Source organism: Buteo buteo, chromosome 12 (assembly GCF_964188355.1).
Source record: "Buteo buteo chromosome 12, bButBut1.hap1.1, whole genome shotgun sequence".
In the NCBI taxonomy this organism is placed as follows: domain Eukaryota; kingdom Metazoa; phylum Chordata; class Aves; order Accipitriformes; family Accipitridae; genus Buteo; species Buteo buteo.
The window spans coordinates 22,773,897-22,795,218 of NC_134182.1; the positions used below are offsets into that span (position 1 = coordinate 22,773,897).

The 21,322-nt window shown below is 45.6% G+C and overlaps 1 protein-coding gene across 6 annotated transcripts in view; it reads left to right on the top strand.

Annotated features, from left to right (window-relative positions):
* Window positions 1–76: 76 nt before the first annotated feature.
* The window catches only part of XPO5 (exportin 5), a 31,211-nt gene continuing 9,965 nt past the window's right edge, over window positions 77–21,322 (top strand). The window contains exons 1-22 of one of the 6 annotated variants that reach the window (XM_075043010.1): window positions 77–267; window positions 583–704; window positions 1,360–1,432; window positions 1,925–2,062; window positions 2,367–2,549; window positions 3,569–3,610; window positions 4,491–4,517; window positions 4,812–4,997; window positions 5,808–5,939; window positions 6,289–6,365; window positions 6,805–6,904; window positions 8,313–8,396; window positions 8,813–8,938; window positions 9,186–9,276; window positions 10,380–10,508; window positions 11,268–11,383; window positions 12,353–12,508; window positions 12,923–12,964; window positions 13,542–13,649; window positions 15,009–15,208; window positions 15,826–15,925; window positions 17,373–17,554. In XM_075043010.1, the coding sequence (XP_074899111.1) occupies window positions 163–267; window positions 583–704; window positions 1,360–1,432; window positions 1,925–2,062; window positions 2,367–2,549; window positions 3,569–3,610; window positions 4,491–4,517; window positions 4,812–4,997; window positions 5,808–5,939; window positions 6,289–6,365; window positions 6,805–6,904; window positions 8,313–8,396; window positions 8,813–8,938; window positions 9,186–9,276; window positions 10,380–10,508; window positions 11,268–11,383; window positions 12,353–12,508; window positions 12,923–12,964; window positions 13,542–13,649; window positions 15,009–15,208; window positions 15,826–15,925; window positions 17,373–17,554 (2,519 nt within the window). In that variant the 5' untranslated portion in view covers window positions 77–162. The remainder of the gene's footprint in view (window positions 268–582; window positions 705–1,359; window positions 1,433–1,924; window positions 2,063–2,366; window positions 2,550–3,568; window positions 3,611–4,490; window positions 4,518–4,811; window positions 4,998–5,807; window positions 5,940–6,288; window positions 6,366–6,804; window positions 6,905–8,312; window positions 8,397–8,812; window positions 8,939–9,185; window positions 9,277–10,379; window positions 10,509–11,267; window positions 11,384–12,352; window positions 12,509–12,922; window positions 12,965–13,541; window positions 13,650–15,008; window positions 15,209–15,825; window positions 15,926–17,372; window positions 17,555–21,322) is intronic. The other 5 variants (XM_075043011.1, XM_075043012.1, XM_075043013.1 and 2 more) reach the window with 5 other exon arrangements.

Sequence of the window (21,322 nt, forward strand, 5' to 3'; positions counted from 1 at the left end):
GTCGCCTCGACGGAGCTCGGCGCATGCGCTTTCCCCGCCAGCTCCTTCCTCACCGCACATGCGCAGAGCCGCTGCGGTGTCGCGCGTGCGCCGCGTGCCGGCCGCCCCCTCCTCTCGCCCGTAGGTGGCCGGTGGCGCGGGCCCGCCGCCGCCGCCATCGCCATGTCGGCCGAGCAGGTGAGCAGCCTCTGCGATCAGCTGGTGAAGGCGGTGACAGTGATCATGGACCCGGCCTCCACGCAGCGCTACCGCCTGGAGGCGCTCAAGGTACGTGGCCGGGGAGGGGAGGTGCCGGGCTCCGGCCACGCGGGTGGCCCGTCCACACGGCCCCGGGGCCCGCTCGGGCCCGGCGGGCCAGAGCGGGGGCAGGCCGGCCCCGGGCAGCCCCCGAGGCGCTGGGAGTCGTCAGCGGACGGGGGAGGGTGGCGGGGGCTGCGCCTGCGCGGCGCTGAGGGAGTCGGGCGGCCCCCCCCGCCCGGCGTGCTCCCCGAGGGGTTGGGGGTGCCCCCCCCGCCCCAATTACCGGCCGCCCCGTGCTCGCTCCCGTGTTTTAAGTGTGCGTGTCCCCCGGTCCTTTCCCAGTTCTGCGAGGAGTTCAAGGAGAAGTGTCCCATCTGCGTGCCCTGTGGGCTGAAGCTAGCGGAGAAGACGCAGACGGCCATCGTCCGGCACTTCGGCCTGCAGATCCTGGAGCATGTGGTCAAGTAAGGCAGCTCGCCCTGCTGCCCGCGCCCCTGCGCTGGCGAAGGGTGCCAGCCCGCTGCCACGCAGCCACTGGCGTGGGCTGTGCTCTCATTCCGACACCTCCCGCCTCAGGGAGGCACTTTCAGGACACAGAGCATCTGTTCTGCAGCAGAGGACAGTTGCTGTCCTGCTCTGTTTCTTTCCTCCTCTGTGAAAGAAGGGGAGGAGAAAATGGCTTTCAGGCAGGTTAGTTCACCAAGGTCTAAGATATGTTGACGTCGCAAGACGTAAATAAGCACGCAGGGCTACCAGTAGGTCTTTGCGGTGTTCTGTGTCATTAGCCTCATGCTAACAAAGAGGCTTTATATTAGTTCAGTTCTGAGATTCCTCTCTCTGCCGCCTCTACAGACCTGATGCTTTGTGCTTTTGCTGCTGCTTCTCATGTCTGTTGACCTCAGTGGTGCATGCCCATTTGCCAGCAGCAGTTTTAACTCACTCAGCCTTTTCATTAAGGGATTGGGCACTGGCAGAGTCAGTGAGCTGTAGTGTCTCTCTCTAGTTTAGGTAAAGAAGTGATGGTTCATTGAGAACCATGTCAGAGATCTTTATAAAGGTTTTGACTTGGTGTACGTTTTGTTTCTCTTTTTCTTTTTTTTTTTTTAAACTCTTGAACAGGTTCCGCTGGAACAATATGCCTCGTTTAGAAAAAGTTTATCTAAAGAACAACGTCATGGGCCTCATATCCAGTGTAAGTACCTTCTACTCCAGACTGTTCTCTGAAACATGATTCTCTCACTTGGAGATAGAAAGTGGGAGCGAAAGGAAATAGTGCTATTCTCTGTCTTGTAGTCAGGTCAATAACCATGTCACCTGACATGGCAGGAAGTTGTGAGGCATGTCTAACATGTACTTTTTCTTTTTTTAGGAGGAAATTCAGTAAATACGTTTGTTCTTATCCTTTGCAAGAACACTACATTCATTATCTTAGTTGTGTTTTCTTTATCATTGTGATTGCTCTCGTGACCAAGTGACCTTCTTTTGAGGAAAATCCTTTTGATTCCCCACATTCGCTAGCTGTGGGTGCTTGGGAGGGTAGGAATGTCATCCAGGGTAGCTGGGAGGAAGAACTGCTCAATGTTGTGTTTTGTTTTGTTGTTTTTATTTTGTGTGGTTCCCAGGTCAGAGTTATAAATATCTGGTGTTTGCTGTTTTGTATAACTCTGCCCCTCTTCTATCACAGGGAACTCAAAGTATTCTGGAGGAGGAAAGTCACATTAAAGATGTTCTGTCTCGCATCGTGGTGGAGATGATCAAGCGTGAATGGCCTCAGCACTGGCCTGACATGCTAAAGGAGCTGGATACCCTCTCCAAGCAAGGGGTATGAAACACACCTGTCTGTTCTCTTCTGCTTGCTCATAGTATGGGTTTCAGTCTTCCATCATCCTGAGGAAAGCCTAACTCACTCATGGTCAGGTGAGACAGGCTGATGATGGACTCAAAAATCCCTGTAAGATTAAGTTATTCCAGGAGATTATTTTAGCAGAGAGAGGGCCGTCCTCCTGTCCTGTTTTCCCAAGGTGTGACTTGTATCTTCATGCATGCTCACTTTCTCTCTACATCTTTGAGCTAATGTCTAGAGATTTTAACATGCTGATGGAGTGTATTTCATTTGGGGACATCAGGAAACTCAGACGGAACTGGTGATGTTCATCCTCCTACGTTTGGCAGAGGATGTGGTGACTTTTCAAACTCTGCCTACCCAGCGGCGACGAGATATTCAGCAAACCCTCACCCAGAACATGGAAAAGATCTTTAGCTTCCTACTAACTACCCTGCAGCAGAACGTTAACAAGTACAGACGCATGGTAAGAGTCTCCTTTCCTTGGGTTCAGTCAGTGCTGGAGGTGTTTAGGAAATGGGATACAACTCGCAAGTTGTCAGGGAAGCAATTGCAGAAACTGTCTGAAATCCGTTGCTGTCGCTGTGAGGTAGGGGTCTGCTGTGGCCTAGGAAGCCAGTGCTGATCAGAGAGACTAAACGCACAAGGTTGACAGGGTTAGTGTTGGTAGTCTGGGTTTGCTAGTCTAAATGGCTTGAGCGGATGCATGTCTCATCCATACTGTTGGAATGCTTCACTGACAGTAGGGGTGTGTGGCTTAGTAAAATGAAGGTGTGGTTGTGGCAGAAATGGGTAGATTTGAGGTAGTTTAAGTAACACACTGGTAAAGTGATGCCATCCTGGGCTCACATCTGCTCTCTTATGCTGCAGTGGTGTCTTTGTGGTGAGGCATCAAAAAAATACATGAGTTTTTGATGTCTCAGCGTTGCATCTGGGCTTCTCTGATCCTTTTCTCCAAGAGCTCAGGTTAGGAAGCCCTTTTTTGTCAAGTTGTGGTGAGGAGTGCTCTTCTTTTTTGTGTAAAGAGACTTCTTTCCTGAATTCTTACCTAGAGTCAGAGATGTGCAGGTATTCAAGATGGATGGTGAAGGCAAGTCTCTACACCAGTCTGTTCCTTTGAGAAGGAAGTGGATTTGACAGTGAAGCACAATTGAGAAACCAATCTAGAAATAAGCTACTTAGGTGTATATCTTGATCTTTTTTTCTGTGAATTAAAATCCAGAGTTACACTAAATGTGAAACGGGGAGGCAATGAAAAGCCATCTCCTACCTGACTTTTATTCATTTTCCTGATGCACTGACAGGCTGAACAAACCCACCTGTAGAGCAGACAGTTCTCTGTGCAGTTCATGGTGGTGGGTGGGAGACCCTGGTGCATTTTGTAGTCTGGTTGAAATGCATTTCCAGGTAAGGTTTGAATTGCAATGCTTGAGGCTCTGAAGTGTGGCTGCTTCTGCTAACGGTGGAATCTTTCTGATTGGCAAGGTTGGAGCACCCCAGGAACAAGAAGCCCTCACCACTCCACAGGTTAGCAGATCTTCGGGATGTTTGTGCACAGGGTAAATTCTGAGGGTTGGGTGTTCAGTTACCTGTCTGCACACTGAGACTGGGCAAGATGATGGACAGTTCCCCAAGACCATAATAATCTGCAGTGCTTATAAGTATGCAGTTCTGGTATGGTGGCTTGGTTGTTAAATGTTTGGGACACAACCAGATTAACTTAAAATCATTGCACTGAATACATTGATAGACTGAGTTTCCAAACTGAAACCTTGCAGCAGAAAGGAATGCTTATGGTGTCTTTGCATCTGAAAAACTAATCAAACCTGAGTGTTTGAGGGACTCATTTGTGTTAGTCAAAAAGATGGTGCAAGCAGTGCATTGCTGCTGCTAAGTGTGTGGAACTGGGAGTCAGGCTGTAAGTTTTTGCCCCAGCTCTACCCAGCTGCCTTTCTGACCATGGACAAATCACTGACCCTTTCAGACATCAATCTCAGTACATAAAAGCCACCAGCATCTTTTAGAGTCTCTGGCTTTTGGATGTAAGATGCTGTAAAAGGTCAAAAGTTTCTTCCCTGGAAGCTTCCAGGAAGCACTGAAATGCCTTTCCTTCTTGTCCCCTCTCTCCCTGGTGCCTGCTGACTGGAGTGTCATCTCTTGGATGAGAAGGAAATTGTGGCTTAACTTGCAATTCCAAGTCCTGTTGTCTTACCTGCCAGGGGGCTGCAGAGGTAGTTATGATGGCTGCAGCAGTGTCTTGAGCAGAAGACTGTGTTGCAGCCGCTTTCACTAGGGAGCCATTCTGTGAAGCTGCTTCTGGCTGCGTTCTTGAGAATAAGCCTGTCCAGCAGTGGCTGGGTGGAAGTGTGTGCTGTAGCTGCTCACTATCTCTTGTCTTCTTTTTCAGAAGACTGATCTGGCTCAGGAGCCAAAGGTGAGTGGAGCTATGTGGGAGTTAGTGCATTAGTCATTCTTAAGACCAAGATTACTTAGAAGTAGGCATTTCCCAGGCTTTGGAGTCTATTGCCTGCAGTTCTCATTTACAGATGGATTTGTTCACCCATAATACAAAGTCCTCGAAAAGGGAGAAGTGAGGGGTGGCAGCAGAAGGGTCCAAGTCTCTCTCTCAGTGTGGTTCCTGGAACTATTATCCCAAGGAGTGGACAGCTTTAGATGGGAATTGCTGTTTCTCTCTGGTTCTGACTTTTTGCATCCTCTCTGTTCACAGGCCCAGGCAAATTGCCGTGTGGGAATAGCAGCACTCAACACCTTGGCTGGCTACATTGACTGGGTGGCCCTGAGCCACATCACAGCAGACAACTGCAAGCTCTTGGAGATGTTGTGTCTGCTCCTAAATGAGCCTGAGCTCCAAATAGGAGCGGCAGAGTGTCTCCTGATTGCTGTCAGCAGGAAGGTGAGTTCTTCCTCCTCAGCTTCTCTGGCTCCCCTTTGTTTTCTCCTTGTCATGGTTTAAACCCAGCCAGCAACTAAGCACCATGCAGCCACTCACTCTCTCCCCTCTCAACCCAGTGGGATGGGGGAGAGAATCAGAAAAAAAGTAAAACTAGTGGGTTGAGATAAGAACAGTTTAATAGAACAGAAAAGAAGAAACTAAAAATGATAGTAATAACAATACTAAAATGACAATAATAATAATAAAAGGTTTGGAATATACAAAACAAGTGATGCACAATGCAATTGCTCGCCACTTGCTGACTGACACCCAGTTAGTTCCCGAGCAGCTATCCCCTCCAGGCCAACTCCCCCCAGTTTATATACTAGGCATGATGTCACATGGTATGGAATACCCCTTTGGCCAGTTTGGGTCAGCTCTCCTGGCTGTGTCCCCTCCCAGCTTCTTGTGCCCCTCCAGCCTTCTTGCTGGCTGAGCATGAGAAGCTGAAAAATCCTTGACTTAGTCTAAACATTACTTAGCAACAACTGAAAACATGTTATCAACATTCTTCTCATACTGAACACAAAACATGACACTATACAAGCTACTATGAAGAAAATTAACTCTATTCCAACCCAAACCAGGACACTCCTATTCTCCTATATAATCTTCAGATTGAGCAATGATATCTTTGCCCTTTTATTTAAGAAACAAAATTCAAATTTGGCTGCTTATGGTAATGATATTTAGTGTGAATGTCATGTCAGCACAATACATACAGCAACTGTTGGAACCCTGTCCAACTTCTGTGCTTGCCTCTCCTCGCAGTTTTGGAGATCCCCAAGTTGGAGGTTCCCACTGACTTTTTTTTCCTCCACTTTCTATGACTGTGAAGTGGGAAATATTGTCACCAGCTGTGTCATCTGGCAGCTCAGAGAAATAACAGCAGGATCTAAACAGGTGATGTGACCCATATGTTCACAAGCAGCTTAGTGTCAAGGCTGAGTGTTTATCAGCTGCCTTTAAGTAACTAGCCAGTCTGCTGTGAAGAAGAGTTAAAGTTTCAGGATCATTATTTCAGTTTAAAGTTCCTGTGGTGGGATTGCTTGGGGAAATTTCTTGAGATCAGGAATACCTTAGATTTTTTGGCAAGGTTTTACTGAAATCATTTGTGGACTGTAAGCCCCTCCCCAGATGGAAGGACAACTGAGGATCTCCCTATTTCACTTGCAGATGGGAATAAAGAGTTATGTAGGTGGGAATAAATAGTTATGTTCTAACTGAGGCATTTGGTGTATTTTACACATAGGGTAAGCTGGAGGATCGGAAGCCTCTGATGGTCTTGTTTGGAGATGTTGCCATGCACTACATTCTCTCTGCTGCCCAGTGAGTACCATCCTGCTGCTGTAGTTTCACGCAAAACTGCATACAAATGGCTTTGTAGACGTGATTTGCAAAAGATATTGCTGCTTAACTGCAGGAAGCTGGGACTGGGTTAGGAGAGAATAAAAACACCATTTCTTCTGCAAAACCTGAGAAACTGCAAGTTTTTTTAAATCTCATAATTGAAGGACAAAAGTAGTGTAAATGTTACTGCTTCCCCAGCTTTCTTTTTTAGCCTGAAACCGGACGGGGGGACTCTTTCAGAGAGGCAGTTTCAGAGGTTTTAGACGCCAATAAAGCAGTACATCTTGATAATAGTAAAGAAAATCCCACCACAATAAAACCAAATTGCCCTAGTCCTCTTTTTATCTACAAGATAGCAGTGTGCCTGTTACCTACAGTGTAACTGTGATCCTGTTTTTCCCCCTCCCCTCATTCCCAGGACAGCAGATGGAGAAGGCCTGGTGGAGAAGCACTATGTTTTCTTGAAGAGACTTTGCCAAGTTTTGTGTGCATTGGGCAGCCAGCTGTGTGCATTGCTAGTAAGTCTCTACTAATGCTGACAGCAACCCTGACAAGGCTAGTTTTTAGGGCTGGGGGTGAGGCAACCCTGACCTAAGGTAGGACCAGGGTTCTGTCTGTACATTTGGTAGCTGTGGGGTTCTCTTCACGCATTTGGAAAAGACAGAAATGGCTCTGCTTGCAAGTGGGATAACTGTATCCTGCCAAGTCATGGGAATGTAGAATGGAGAGACCCTGACTGATTCAAGGCCTCTGCTGTCATCAAGATTCACCTCCTATAACCTCTGTAAAACGCTGAAGCTTCACTGAAAATTGGTAAAGTTTCTTGCTGTCTACTGCTACAGAAAAACTACTCTAGGAAATTACTCTTGTGTTGGAAGCCTTTTAAATTTCCCTATTAAAAATAACTCGAAAGAGTATACCTGTTTGTTCTTCTACCAAGATTCTCTCAAGCTGAAGGAAGAAACAGGTTTTGTTTCTGCTGCTCATCTTTCTGCTGTTTTGTGTCAATGTTGAGATGAAGATGCACATTGATACGTTGCATGCCATGCTGGTTGCTGAATTCCTGCTCCCTTCATTCAACACAGTGCTTCTACAGTAAAGAAGGCAGGCTTGTTGAGAGATGCTGTTTGTGGGGAGACTGAGGCAGCAAGCCTGTGCAAGTGATAGAGCAAAGTAAATTCTCACAGGGAGGGAAAGAAGAAAAAAACCCTCTCAGAATTTATCCTTAAAAAGAATGGACAGCAAACAAAGGGTGTGTTACTACTTTCAGTGACTTCACTTGCTGTTAGGCAGTGGGAGCCATTAGTCCATAATGAAGTAATGAGATGGGGATTTAAGTCCTCATGTCCAAGTTCACTCAGGAGAGGCAGCACTGAGCTGTACAGCTCCAGAACAGGGATCTTGAGGGTGCTAGGTCATATGGTTAGTGAGGAGCAGCAAAACCTTGAATTTGTGGCTCCAGGCAAAACTTATTTTCCTGACAAACTTCCCAGAAAGTTATTCATAAGAGATGTCCATACATTAAATGCAGGAAACATTTGGAGGAATGGGAGTGAAATCATCTGGGTGTGTTTGCTTGTGAAATTCTGCAGTCTACAGTTGCATATTGCTCCACTTTGGTCCTGCTGGGTGGGCTTGACCCAATAGGAGCAAAATTGTGACGCTATCTGAGAAGTCACACTTTTCTCTTGAATGAGGGTGGTGTTGTCTCCAGCACCCCCAGGCTGGTCAGCAGAACTTGCTACTCCTCAGACTATACTGGTTTCAGAAAAAATCACAGTTGTTTGGTGGTGGTTTTTTTCTGTGCTCCTTTACCATCTATAGCCTTGTATGTAGTGCTCGTGCTTTACCCAGAGACATACCACTTGTGAGCCCAGGCTGACATAGAGTTACTATTTTGTCTGAAATTGTTTGCCTTCCTAATAGGGTTCAGATTCTGATGTGGAAACACCAGCCAACTTTGGAAAATACCTTGACTCATTTTTAGCCTTCACAACCCATCCCAGCCAGGTATGTAAAGGGCTGAAAGTCTCGTGTATGTCTATGCAAGAATGTGTGAATGCATAATTGAGCTAACCTATAGAAGACTGCAGAACTTCAGCTGCCAAATACTGCTCTCCAGGCTCTCCTCTTCAGCTGAACATCTGGAAGGCAGAGTGGTTTCTCCTCCATTACCACCCCATTAGGAACAGTGCCTGACACAGAGGTGCTGAGTAGAAAGTGCAGAATTTGCAATCAGCCCTAGTATTGACTTAGAGACTTTTGGCATTCTGAAGTTTGGGTTGTGCATGCAAGGTGCCTTGGCCTCAGCCAAATAGTCAGTGTAATTTGCTATTGCCTTCTGATAGCAACACTTAATGTTAGCAGTGGAGATTCCAGCACTGAAATCCTTCTCTGTTTTCCTCTTTTTGCTCTTCTTCCCCCAGTTTCTGCGCTCCTCCACCCAGATCACATGGGGAGCCCTCTTTCGGCATGAAGTTCTGTCTCGTGACCCCTTGTTGCTGGCTATGATTCCCAAGTATCTCCGTGCATCTATGACAAACCTAGTGAAGGTATGTGGGAACTGCGGCCAGATAGGTTTGAGAAGGTGCCTAGGTGAACGTGGCCTGTGAATCATGGGGGAGAAACTACATTTTTATCATGCCTGCCAGAGGCATGATCTCCAGGCCACTGAGTAAACAGCTCTGTCTCAACATTTTACTGTCTGCTCCTTGCCTTCAGTCTTCATCTCCTTGAAGCTGCTGTTAGCTGTGATGGGTGACTTCTCTTCCTTCCTGACCTTGTCTGCTCTGTCTCCAGGTGGGCTTTCCCTCTAAAACAGACAGCCCCAGTTGCGAATACTCCCGCTTTGATTTTGACAGCGATGAGGACTTCAATGCCTTCTTCAACTGTAAGTTGCCTGTGTGGATGCTGTTGTCTGTACCTTCCCGCTTACTTTCAGTTGCTGGCGGAGCTTGGAGCCTACCATGTTGGCTTGGCAGCTTCCATTTGTGTCTTGACTCTTTCAGCCTGGATCTTGGAGTTAAATTAATCTAGGGTTTTCCTGTGGCAGCTCAGGTGTTTCATTTTACTTACTACTTGCTATTATTTTGCTTGCTAGCCAGGTAGGTGGCCTAGTAGCATTTGCTACCTACTGTCAAAGAAAATGCACCTCTTCGTCACCTAGAGGAGGAAATGAAACAGACTGGAGTCCTGCTCAGTTTAGGAGAGGAAGGCAGCTTACAAAAGACTTTAAATGTCATTCCAGAAAGAAAATCTGTCTTGGCCCTGCTAAGAAGCTTCTGGTTCAGCACCAATAGTTAGAGTTAAGCAATTAAAATAGCTAAATTTAATAATAATTAATTTTGAAACACAAAATAAAATTATTTGATAAAACAACTTTTTTAAACAATGCAAGTTGCATCTGTAGTCAGCAGAGATTATTCTTTTGTGTGGTCATGTACTTGAATATTTTGGAACAAATGAAATTCCTGTTCTGTACTTCGCTTTTAATATCTTTGAAATTGAAAACTGGACTTCTTTGGGTTTTTTGAGTTCACATTAGTTTGTCAGCCTAGAATCTGAACTGGGTTAAGTTGAACAATCTAGAAAAAGCGTGTTTAGCTGAAGGAAGTGGTAGTTATCTAATGCTCTTTTCCTGTCTCAAGGTGGTTTGTAAGCAGCAAACATGCATAGTTTGAAGAAATTTTTAAATGAAAAATAGAGGCTTAGTTCTAGTAAATCTGGGTTTAGCATAGATTTTCATAATTGATATTGCATTTTAATTGCACTTCTTTTTATGTTAATCCATCATTTTTTAGTCCATTTAAATTGCTTCAAAAACTGCCTATCTGTTACACCTAGTTTACTGACTGTATATCTGAGCTTACTACACAGCTCTTGCCAGAGCAACAGTCCATAATGTTCCCAGGTCTGCAAAGATGCAGGTGAGCTTTGGGGAAGGGAGCGTTTGCAGCATCAGCTTCTTGCACAGTGTCCAATTTTTCACTGCAGCTTTCCGAGCCCAGCAAGGAGAGGTGATGAGGATGGCTTGTCGTCTGGACCCTCAAACTGGCTTCCAAATGGCTGGTGAATGGCTGAAGTACCAACTCACATCTCCTGTTGATACTGGACCCATGAACTGTAAGTTACCTGAAAAAAAATAGGGATGTGGGATTTGTTTCTTAATTCAAGCCAAGAAGAAACTTCTTTGCCTTTTTTTTTTCCTCAAGGGGGAGCCAAGGCTCAACACTAGGTTTTCAGGCTTTTAAGGTCTTTGCAAGTTAAAAGCAAAATCAAATCAACCCCACCCCACCCCACCCCAAATTTAACCCTTTGCAGTCTACCTATGGAATAGCTAATGTAAAGTCCCTGGCTCCTCCCTTCCCTTCCCAAAATCTCTCTGCAAAACAGGTGCAGCTGTCCCTCTGATAAAATTTTACAATTATTTGGGCCTTATTATATCTGTAACATACGGATTATTTTTGTCCAGGGAAGTTCTGCCTGTCTGGCAAATCCCTCTGTTAGTCACCTTGCTTTCCTTCTGTGAAGGAAGGCCACTTGGTGCTCTGCCAAGTCACACTGAGGGCAGTCTTGCCTGCAGTGCTGAGTCTGAGCATGTGGTCTCCCTTCTTTTCTTTTCTCTTCTGTGATTTGTTGGTGTTGCTCCCTATAGTATCTCAGAGGTCAGACTTATGTCTCGGGAGCCTTCACTTGAATGAGGCAAATCACACTGGAGTACCTTAATTGCTCCCAGTGCATCCCTGCCAGGCATCTGCAGGGAGAACTGTGTGACCAAAATACTTGTGAGTGCTAAGATGTTGCAGTGCAGGAGCTCATCACCCTGCTGTTGTGCATGCGGGGAGGAGCATGGTGAGAGCTCCACTCTTCTCTTCCTTTCAGCTAAAACAGGCGAAGGTCTCTGCTCCATCTTCTCTCCATCCTTTGTGCAGTGGGATGCCATGACCTTCTTCTCGGAGAGCGTCATCAGCCAAATGTTTCGAACCCTGGATAAAGATGTATGTGTATCAGATGCTCTTGCCTGCTCTCCTGGCTTGTTCTGGGTTGACATGAGTGGGTTTCTTCAGTTATGTTGTCCTTGAAAAGTTTGTAGTAACTGGTTACCTCCATGCAAACCCCACATTGTTTGGTTAGTGGTTCTCATGAGGAGTACTGACCCTTCTTTAGATGGGACCAAACTCATACTGGCTTACTCAGGCATGTCTTGGTTCTGGATACTATGCCATGAGAAGTCACAGGAGAGCGCTCAGGTGGCATGCTTTAATATAGTGCGTTGCTAGAGGAGAAGAGGACTGTTTAAGTGGAAATTTCCTAAGTTTATTCTTTTTAGTAATCCCTTGATTAGATTTTTTTTTTAATTTAATTTTATTTTTTTTATCTACTAACTAAATGAGAGAAAGTCATGCTCAGGGCGTAGGAGATCAGAAGCAGTTTCTTTCTGCTTTTTGTTCAACAGCAGGTGAATCAGAAGGAAAGCATTTTTTTCTCAGTCTGATGTAGACTGACTTGATTTTTGTATTAGATTAGGCTGTTCATGCACTTTAGTTCATCATTCTAATCACAGTAAAATAATTATATGGGTTGATATAGTCAGTTGAGCATGGAGTCTGTTGGACAGAGTCAAGAGCAGAATTGGGAGGCAAAGTGAGAGAGAGGAGATTTGCCTTTCCGGGAGGTGCAAGCAATAGTATGGGGGCTTGAGACTGACATCTCAAGACTGCCCTACCAACAGTTGCAATGCTGCTGTCCTTTTTCCCTCAGCAAGTGCACGTTGCACACAGTTAAACTGAGGTTTCTACTGCTTTTCTTTCTGCTTTGGGAACAGCTGTGTTCAGCTGAGAGGCCTGATGTGATAGCAGCAGCTCCAAGGCCTAGCTCTAGGAGTCGTAGTATGTGTGCTACAGGCTGAAGTACTGAGTGTTGTCTCCTTTTTTCTTTCCTTCTTCTTTCCCGTTGCTGCCTTGTAGGAAATCCCAGTGAACGATGGCATAGATCTGCTGCAGCTTGTCCTTAATTTTGAAACAAAGGATCCTCTCATCCTGTCCTGTGTGCTCACCAATGTGTCTGCTCTCTTCCCATTTGTCACTTACCGACCAGAATACCTACCGCAAGTACTTTCCAAGGTAGGTACTTGCAGACTATGCTAAAATGAGGTAGACTTTTTGTGGTGCAAGGCCCTTGTACTAAACTGCAAGAGTTAATCCTCCTAGTCAGGGAAGGACTATCCTTCATGTTAAGGATGGGAAAAACGGAGACCGAGTCTTGTTCAAGAAGAAACAATGTCGAATAACAGAAATTTTGCAGTTCCTAGCCTTAAATCTTAACATTAAGTGCACGTTCTGATCAGTAAACACCATATTTTATTTCAAGGCCTTGCTGTGCTGATGATTCATCTTTCAATTAGTCAAGGGTTCTTCACTGACTTTAATGAGGTTGCACTAAAGACTTATATCTATTCCTTGAGCTCAAAACATGCATGAGTGCTAGATATTAACAAATGATGCGAGTTTTTGGATTTTTCCTCCCTTTTCTCACAGCTGTTTGCTTCAGTTACCTTTGAAGTTATAGAAGAAAGTAAGGTATGTCTGAATTATTATCTACTATGAGCTGTAACAGTTGGATCAAATTGTAAATACTCTGCTGTAGTAGGCTTCTCAAGTATAGTCGTGCTCCTGGAAAGGGCTGGGAAGTCTAGATATAACTGATCTCTTCTTGGTTGACATAGCCTGAGAAGCTTTGGCTCACGAACTTAGAAGGCCACAGGTATGGTCTAAGGCCAGTGCACTTAGTCCCCTGGTCTATGCTGACCTTCCTGAGAGTGAAATCCCTTCATTAGCTGTTGGTATTCTTCAGTAGTTGGTATATGTGGCTGTGAAGGGTGACTGTAAAGCTGCCAGCCACCTAGGGAGTGCTTGGAGTCTTGAAACAGTAAGATCCGTGATATCCTTGCTCCTGGGGTACAGCTTGTTTAAACATGGGCTTCTTGAGTTGGCTACTGCTCCAGAGGAAATTTCGTTGTTGCATGATTGTTTGGGGTGGGGGGGTGTGGAAATGCTTTTTTGATCTGTACTCAACAGTGCAGAAAACTGCATGTAATACATTTGTCTCATGAAGATACCCTGCATTTGTCTGAACTTTTGTTTTGTTGCATTGAAGTTTGTTGTGTCTGTCCAGGCTCCTAGAACTCGAGCAGTGAAGAATGTGAGAAGGCATGCATGCTCCTCAATCATAAAGATGTGTCGGGATTACCCTCAGCTTGTCCTGGTATGTAAATGCAACTCTATTATGAAGAGTCTTGCCTCAATTTCAGATGGATTTTGTGGGATCTTCCGCTTCCTTGGTTACATTCTGTTATTCTTCCAAGAAACATTCCTTCCATGCAAATGGCAAAGTGTTTTATTCCCTGCACCTCCCTTCTTCCCATGCCCTGCCACCCGCCCAACCCCTCCAAAAAAAAATTTTTCTGCCTGAAGAGTTGAATTGTAAAGTGGTGAATTAAATGAGAAGGTGATGAGTTAAATGCAAAAGGGATGAGGAGGAGGATACAAGCCGCACTAGATTAATTCTATGGGCACTTTTGCTGAATTTCCATTTTGTCACTTGTGGTCTCAATCAATTCCTTAGCTGAAGACACTAGCAATGACTAATCTCCAGACTTCTATTCCTTAACAGAATGTAGGAGCAAGAGGAGAGTATTTTTTTTCTGGATTAGCTTGAGGAGACTAGAAAAAACAAACATGTTTAAAATCCATGAGCCAGTGTTTTGTTTGGTTTTGCTGAACTAAACAGCCTGCATGCAACGTGTGTAGCTCTGAACTCCTTTCTTCAGTGTGTTGTGTGTAGTGGCTCTAGGATTATGGGAGCACCATAGGACGTTGCTAGTTTAAACAAAGACTTTTTTTCAGGATGCTAATTAAGGTAATTTAGGGGTTCCAGTCTGCATTCTGCAATAGCTGCTAAGAACTAGTGGGTTGGTCTTTGTCTCACTCTACTGGTCCTTTAACTACAGCTCCCTCTTTCCCATGGCCAGCGAAACATCCTCACAGGAAGAGCCAAGGGCCCAGAGCTGCCCCAAAATATGTTCAGATGACTTTGCTGAAGAGGATGATTGCTAATGCTTATACAAAGTAGCAGGAAGACATGGTTACAACTAGAGTGGGTAGGGAAGAAACTGAGCCATTCCTGTGGAGATAGTGATAACTGTATGAATCGTTATTAACCTAGTTGTGAGCAAAGAGGAGGAAGAGTCCTAAGTCTGGCACCTGAGAGCCAAAGGAGGGAGGTACTTTCTGTGAGCAAATAAAAGCACCAGAACTACTTTGAGGTGTGACACTGCTGTAGGGGATATGACTGCCTAGAAGAGAGAGATTCTTCTGCTTATTTCAGTCATTCTGGAGACTAAACTGGATGCAGGATGATGATAGAGGGGTAGGGAAGTAAAGCACTTCTTTCAGACTGAACATTTGGAGAAACTTGAGACTGAGGAGATGGCTATGTAGAGAAAAGGTAATTTAGACATGCTTCTCCAGCTGTTCTGTGTAGTACAGTACACCCCACCTCTGCCTCCCACAGTGGCCCTCCACACCAAATGCATGACGCTATTCCATTGGATGTGTTTTCTAGCCAAACTTTGAGATGTTGTACAACCATGTGAAGCAGCTGCTCTCCAATGAGCTACTTCTGACGCAGATGGAGAAGTGTGCTCTTATGGAGGCCCTCGTCCTCATCAGCAACCAGTTCAAGGACTATGAGCGGCAGAAGGTTTTTCTGGAGGAGCTCATGGCTCCTGTTGCTGGCTTATGGCTCTCCCCGGAGATGCAGAGGTATGGGTCGTTTTTCTGAGCTTTGAGCTGGAGGTGTTGCAGAGGTAATGTCGTGCCAAATAAGGGAATGCACAAACCAAATGAGGGTGGTGAACTGCTTTGTGACCTCCTGTACTCTGGGCAGTCATTGTGGTGGTCTCCTGCAGTTCAGAAACTGCCAACTGAGTCAAAATGCTGTTTGTTGAATATTGCTAGGTAAGTGTTGTTTAAGTTGATAGAGGAACACTTCCCAGCATGCTCAAAGCATTTGCATAAAATGAGAAATAAAAGATGTCTTTGCTCATTTCCAGGAGAAGCTAGGAAGTTGAGCTCTCCTTACTAAAGCTGAGGTGTGCTGCCGCCCTGGGCAGCTAGGCACACACAAGAGTTTTCCCAGCAGGGCTATCTTCATAAGAAATTCAAAGGTTTTAGGTCCTATGGCCTAAGAGAACTGGAGGTGTTTGGGGAGTGCACATGTCTCTGGTGCTTTTTATCATGTTCCCGTGTACAGTGTGGAGCACTAGCTAGTCTCTGTAGCCTGCTCTGTATTTGTTGAGATGTTTATTGCCAGTGCAAAGCTCTGCTCAAATTCCCTGGTATAAACAATAATCCCCATTGCTGTCTTTTGCTGCTGCCAGAGTCCTCTCAGATCCTGAAGCCTTTATCTCCTATGTGGGTGCAGACAACAAAATTGCCGATCCAGTCTTGGAAGATCCTAGTGGCCTGAACCGCTCTAGAGTGAGTATCATTACCAGGAGAGCCAATCCTTATGGAGATGGGAATTGCCTCCTTCCATCCCCCATTTCTGTTGTGGTTACACACAAGATCTCTCCTGATCATCTACTTTTTTAGGGTGTGGATCGGTAGGTTTTTCAGACTGCAGAATAACAGGCTGCCTCTTTAAGCTACAGTAATGAGCATGTAGGCCATGCAAAAACAGATTATTCAGCAGAGTGAAGTGCACTATTCCCTACTCTTCGTGTAGCAGAGTTTGGTTTTGGAGAAGCAATTAGTTTACATGATTTTTTGAAATTGTCGTGGTTTAACGCCAGCCAGCAACTAAGCACCACGCAGCCGCTCACTCACTCCCCCCCATCCAGTGGGATGGGGGAGAAAATCGGGAAAAGAAGTAAAACTCCTGGGTTGAGATAAGAATGGTTTAATAGAACAGAAAAGAAGAAACTAATAATGATAATGATAACACTAATAAAATGACAACAGTAGTAATAAAAGGATTGGAATGTACAAATGATGCGCAGGGCAATTGCTCACCACCTGCCGACCGACACCCAACCAGTCCCCGAGCGGTGATTCCCTGCCCCCCGCTTCCCAGTTCCTAAACTAGATGGGACGTCACATGGTATGGAATACACTGTTGGCCAGTTTGGGTCAGGTGCCCTGGCTGGGCATGAGAAGCTGAAAAATCCTTGACTATAGTCTAAACACTACCGAGCAACAACTGAAAACATCAGTGTTATCAACATTCTTCACATACTGAACTCAAAACATAGCACTGTACTAGCTACTAGGAAGACAGTTAACTCTATCCCAGCTGAAACCAGGACAGAAATACAGTGCGGTGAATTGTGCTTTTTGAGCCAGGCAGTATGGGAAGCATTGTGCTGAGACTGCAGCGTGGAATATAATTAAAATTCATCCAAGGAGGTTCATGTTGTTTGAGTTGTTAGTGAAATGTCTTCACTTCTTGGACAGACTGCAAATGGAGTTACTATCTTTAGGTCTGTAAAAGACACTGAAATGCAGTCCACAGAGCTGTGCTTGTGATTTGGGGCTAATGCAGTTTGACCACTGTGCCATCACAGATCTCTATCTCTGTCCCATCACATAAAGGAGATGAGGAACTGATGATGTAGACCCTTCCCTTTAGAGGGCAACAGTACCTGGTTGCTTACATACTGATGAGACCATATGCATCGATGCTTTGTCTAATAGCGAGTTCCTAGGCCATCCCGCCGTAGCCAAGGGTCACTGAAGATGAAGGAATGTAGCATGAGCGTTTGGTGCATTTTGTTGGCAGCAAACCCACCAGTTTGTTCATGTCACCAGATTAGGCTCACTGTAGAGCATTCCCTTTGAGATGGGATGATGATGCATTTCTCTGAAAACATATTTACTTGGGTTGTGTTCTGGCTAAGAAACACTCTCTCCATGTCTCTTGCTGTAGATAAGCTTTTGCGTGTACACCATTCTGGGAGTTGTGAAACGAGCTCGTTGGCCTGCTGCAACTGAAGAGGCGAAAGCTGGAGGATTCTTGGTGGGATACATGCCCAGTGGTAGTCCAATCTACCGTAATCCCTGCACTGAGCAGGTCCTGAAGCTTCTTGACAATTTACTTGCTCTTATAAGGTGGGTCAAGTTGACTTGAAATAATTTATGTTGACTTAAGAATCTCTGAAAGCCAAACTGTGATAAATACATGGAGTGCTCAGAGCATGTTCTCCCAGTGAAGCCAACGGGAACACAGGCTGGTGCAGGTGCCCAAGTACTGTTCCTGACTGTTCACAGTGGGGAATGGCACTGGGGAAACTGGAGCCTTCTGAATGTTCATTGGCCTGGCCTACAAGAGTCCATCAAAGCTAATTGGAGCTTGGGCTGGGGTTGCCTCCCCCACCTCCACTGCTATGAATCTGCCACCCAGTTAATAGTTTCTCGACTAACATCTCTGCTCTGCCCTCAGCCGCTACAAGGCCACCTCTCCAGTCACCACCAGGGCAGTCCCAGCTCTCGTCGCAACCTGTTAGCGTTGTTCTCTCTTCAGTGTTAAATTAAGCTGGTTTTGCTGAACATGAACACCAGCCTCCTGAAGCACTGTCTGCTATTGAAATCAGTGGATGCATACTCTCAGGCTGTTGCTACCTTGCAGTGCCTCTCTGCACGTCACTGGTATTGTGTACATCTGGGGCAGCCAGAGGAGGGACCAAGAGAAGGCAGAAAAGGGGAATCCTGAATAACAGTTCCCAGAATTATAAAGGAGGACTCTATCTCAGGGTAACTGCTGATGCTAGGATTTTGCCAGGCTTAGGGGGCAATTTTGTGAGATAACTCTACGTGTTATGTACTTGAAAACTTGAGGCCCTGTACTTGGCAGGAGCCTGTTGGGCAAGAGCATTTTCAGATCCACGTAAGATTTTTCAGCTCCCAGGTCTGTGAGGGAAGGAGTCCTATTACTTGAACTCTGTCTAGTCAGGTATATTTGGTAGTCACTGAGCTCAGGACTGTGCTGCTTCCAGTGAGAAGCAACACACTGAACTGGTAGGACAAGCATGTACTGTCTTGGCCCACCCTAGCTGTGCTTCTCATCACAAAGCTCTGTGTAGCACAGCAGGTGGTACTTTGGCCAGTGAGCAGGGTTGAACCATCTTGTTATGGCTGTGGAGTTGTGCTTGAAGTGTTTTTGCCTTTTATCCTGGAATGCTGAAGATCCTATTGATGAGCTTTTGGGAGAGGTTCGGTAGAGTTGCCTGAGTAGAGGTAGCCTCATGCCATTTCTTCCAGAGCCTGGAACATGCTCCATATTGTGGGAGACCAACTAAACCATTGCCCAAGGTCTGAACAGGCTGCAACAGACTTTTTGCTTGTGCCATCGCTATTCTTGCCAGAACTTAAGCGTTATTAAAAACACTTGGGATGTCTGTTACAACAAGCTTAGGAGACTATTGTCAAACACTATCACTACCTGTAAAGAAGCAGAAATTCTGTGCCTGCTTGTTTACCACCTCCAGGAAAACACATGAACTATGTTCTATTGCCAGTGCTTCCCCATCTACATAAAGGAAGAGGCTCCCTGGCTGTTTTTTGAGATAATGTATGTGCGTTGTTTGAGCATCTCCCCTGCAGACCAGAATCTTTTCTGAGCATGTGGTAGTAATATACATGGAGTGGCCTGTACTTCACTTGGAGGTATCCAGGCTTTTCTTAAGGCTGGATTTGTCAACAAGAACTAATGAGTGATATATTAAGAGCAGTAGATCCTCCACCTCATACCTTTCCTGGCAGCTGGTGGATGTAGAAGCCTCTTTGTATGACAACTGCAAGCTCGTAGTTGTTCATTGCAAATGTTGATGATGTTTATGTCTTTCTGGAGAAGGTGCAGCTTGTGCTATGGAGCTTCTGGTGTGTTTTTTGCTGGCTTTGAGTGCCTTTTCCATTTACTGCTTCCTCAGGCCCTCTTTAATATGGATTACTCAAGAGAATATGGAATCTGTAGTGGCCTGTCAGCACATGTGAAGTACAGAGATATGAGGAAGGCTGGCTGGCAGGACAGCTGCCTGTGTTGAGGATGCCTTCAGGAACATAGTTGCATTACTGCTTGGGGATGGATGCTTCTCTTAGCTCTGTGCCATTAGGCAGCTTTCTGTGGGGCTAAGCAAGGTCCAGTGTTGCTTATGTGCTTATGCAGGAAGCAGATGTGGAAGTCGTCACAGATTGTGTTGGTTACTGTGTGAGCAGATCTGCAAGTAGCAGCAGCACGGATCCTACTGAGCCGCTGAACTAAGCACCAAGTCAGGCACCAATATGCAAACAAAAGGTATTTTGCAGGCTGAGCAGTTGGGTCTGCTGCTTTCTGGATATTACATGGCATTCTTCTGCTGTGTTTGCAGACAGAAGCAGTGAAAGTTGTTAAGCCATTGGGTCTTTGCCAGGGTAAGTACCTTGAAGGTAGGTCATGGGTGAGACCAGAGAGATGAGAGGAATGAGAGGGAGTCCAAGTAACAAGGGAAAATAAGGTAGTTTTGAGTGGCATCTTCCTGTGCCTACGCATATTTGTCTGTCTTGGTAGCTGTATTTACCAAATTATTTTGAGGTTGCTTTGTTAATCACTGCTTACAGCTTTTTGAGTGATGATTCTCCCGTCCTTTGCAGTACCTCATTTCATCTAGTCGCTTCCTAGCTTATGGCTTAAATTGTTCTTTCCTGAATTTAAACCCAAATCATGATCTTCAGCCACCTTTAGATAAAGGTGTGTTTCTGGAGTCAGTAGCTGCATGAACTGATTGGTGCAGCACCTTTACTGTGGATTTGCTTGTGTTTTGTTACCGATGGACTGGTCAGGCTCAGCAAACGCTTTGCATGGAAAAAGGCTTTTTTGGAACTCCTTTTGATGAGATGCTGACATTACCAAGACATTAATGCTGGTGGAAGAATTGTTGGATAGACATGGATGCTGTAGGCATTTTCATTGTAGATGGCTCAAGCTTTGGATAAAGATTCTTCAAGCATGGACTGTCCTAAAGGACTCATCTTCTGGCCTTCAAGCCCATCTCTCTAGGCATCAGACACTCTTTCCAGCAGAGCTGTGACCATTGCTGAAAATCCCCCAAGTCCTGCCATATCCTTTGCTTGTCTTTTCTAAAGCATAAATGTCTCTTGAATTTTGTTTTTTCCATGTTCTTCTGTGTGTGGGATGCCTGGGAGTGATGCTTACTGCTGAGAGTCTCACCTGGAACATGCCTAGGGGCTACATCTTCATCAAGTATGAGGGCTGTTGGATGCTTTTTTAACTCCTATGGGGAGCAGCTGATTAGCCATTTTCTCTCTGTTACCACTGGGACCTTGCTAAAGTATTAATTAAGGGAGATCGGCTTGTGAGTGGAGATCGGCGTGTGAGTGAAGATCTGCCCTCCCAACTGTCAAACTTGAGAAAATGCTTCAAGGACTCTGAAACAACTAAGGACCATGACCACAGCTTCAGGATATGACTGTCTGGCCCATCCTGCTGGGGTTAGAGCAGTGGGATTTCAAGGTTCACCACTGCAATTCCACAGTCCTTGGGTTTGCCCCGATGCCCTTCTGCCCAGCATGAGGCAAAGCCAGTGTTGGCCTGGAGCAGGCAGGACCCATACAAGAGGACATGATTTTAGTATCTGAGTTTCAGGATAGCCTCAAGCAGAAATGCACAGGTTTTTGAGTCCGTGGAACAACATTATCCAAACTTTTGCGGAGGCTGGGCTGCTCCCTGGCCCCTCTTGGGAAAGTAAAACCAGCTTGTGCCCCCTTTGAGGCCTGTTGCATGGTGTTAGATCCAGCCCAGAATGAGAGTATGAGTTGTTAAGAAGTCATTTGTGTAGCTCTTTCTTATGAAATTTACATACTTGCCTTCCTCACATGCAGTGA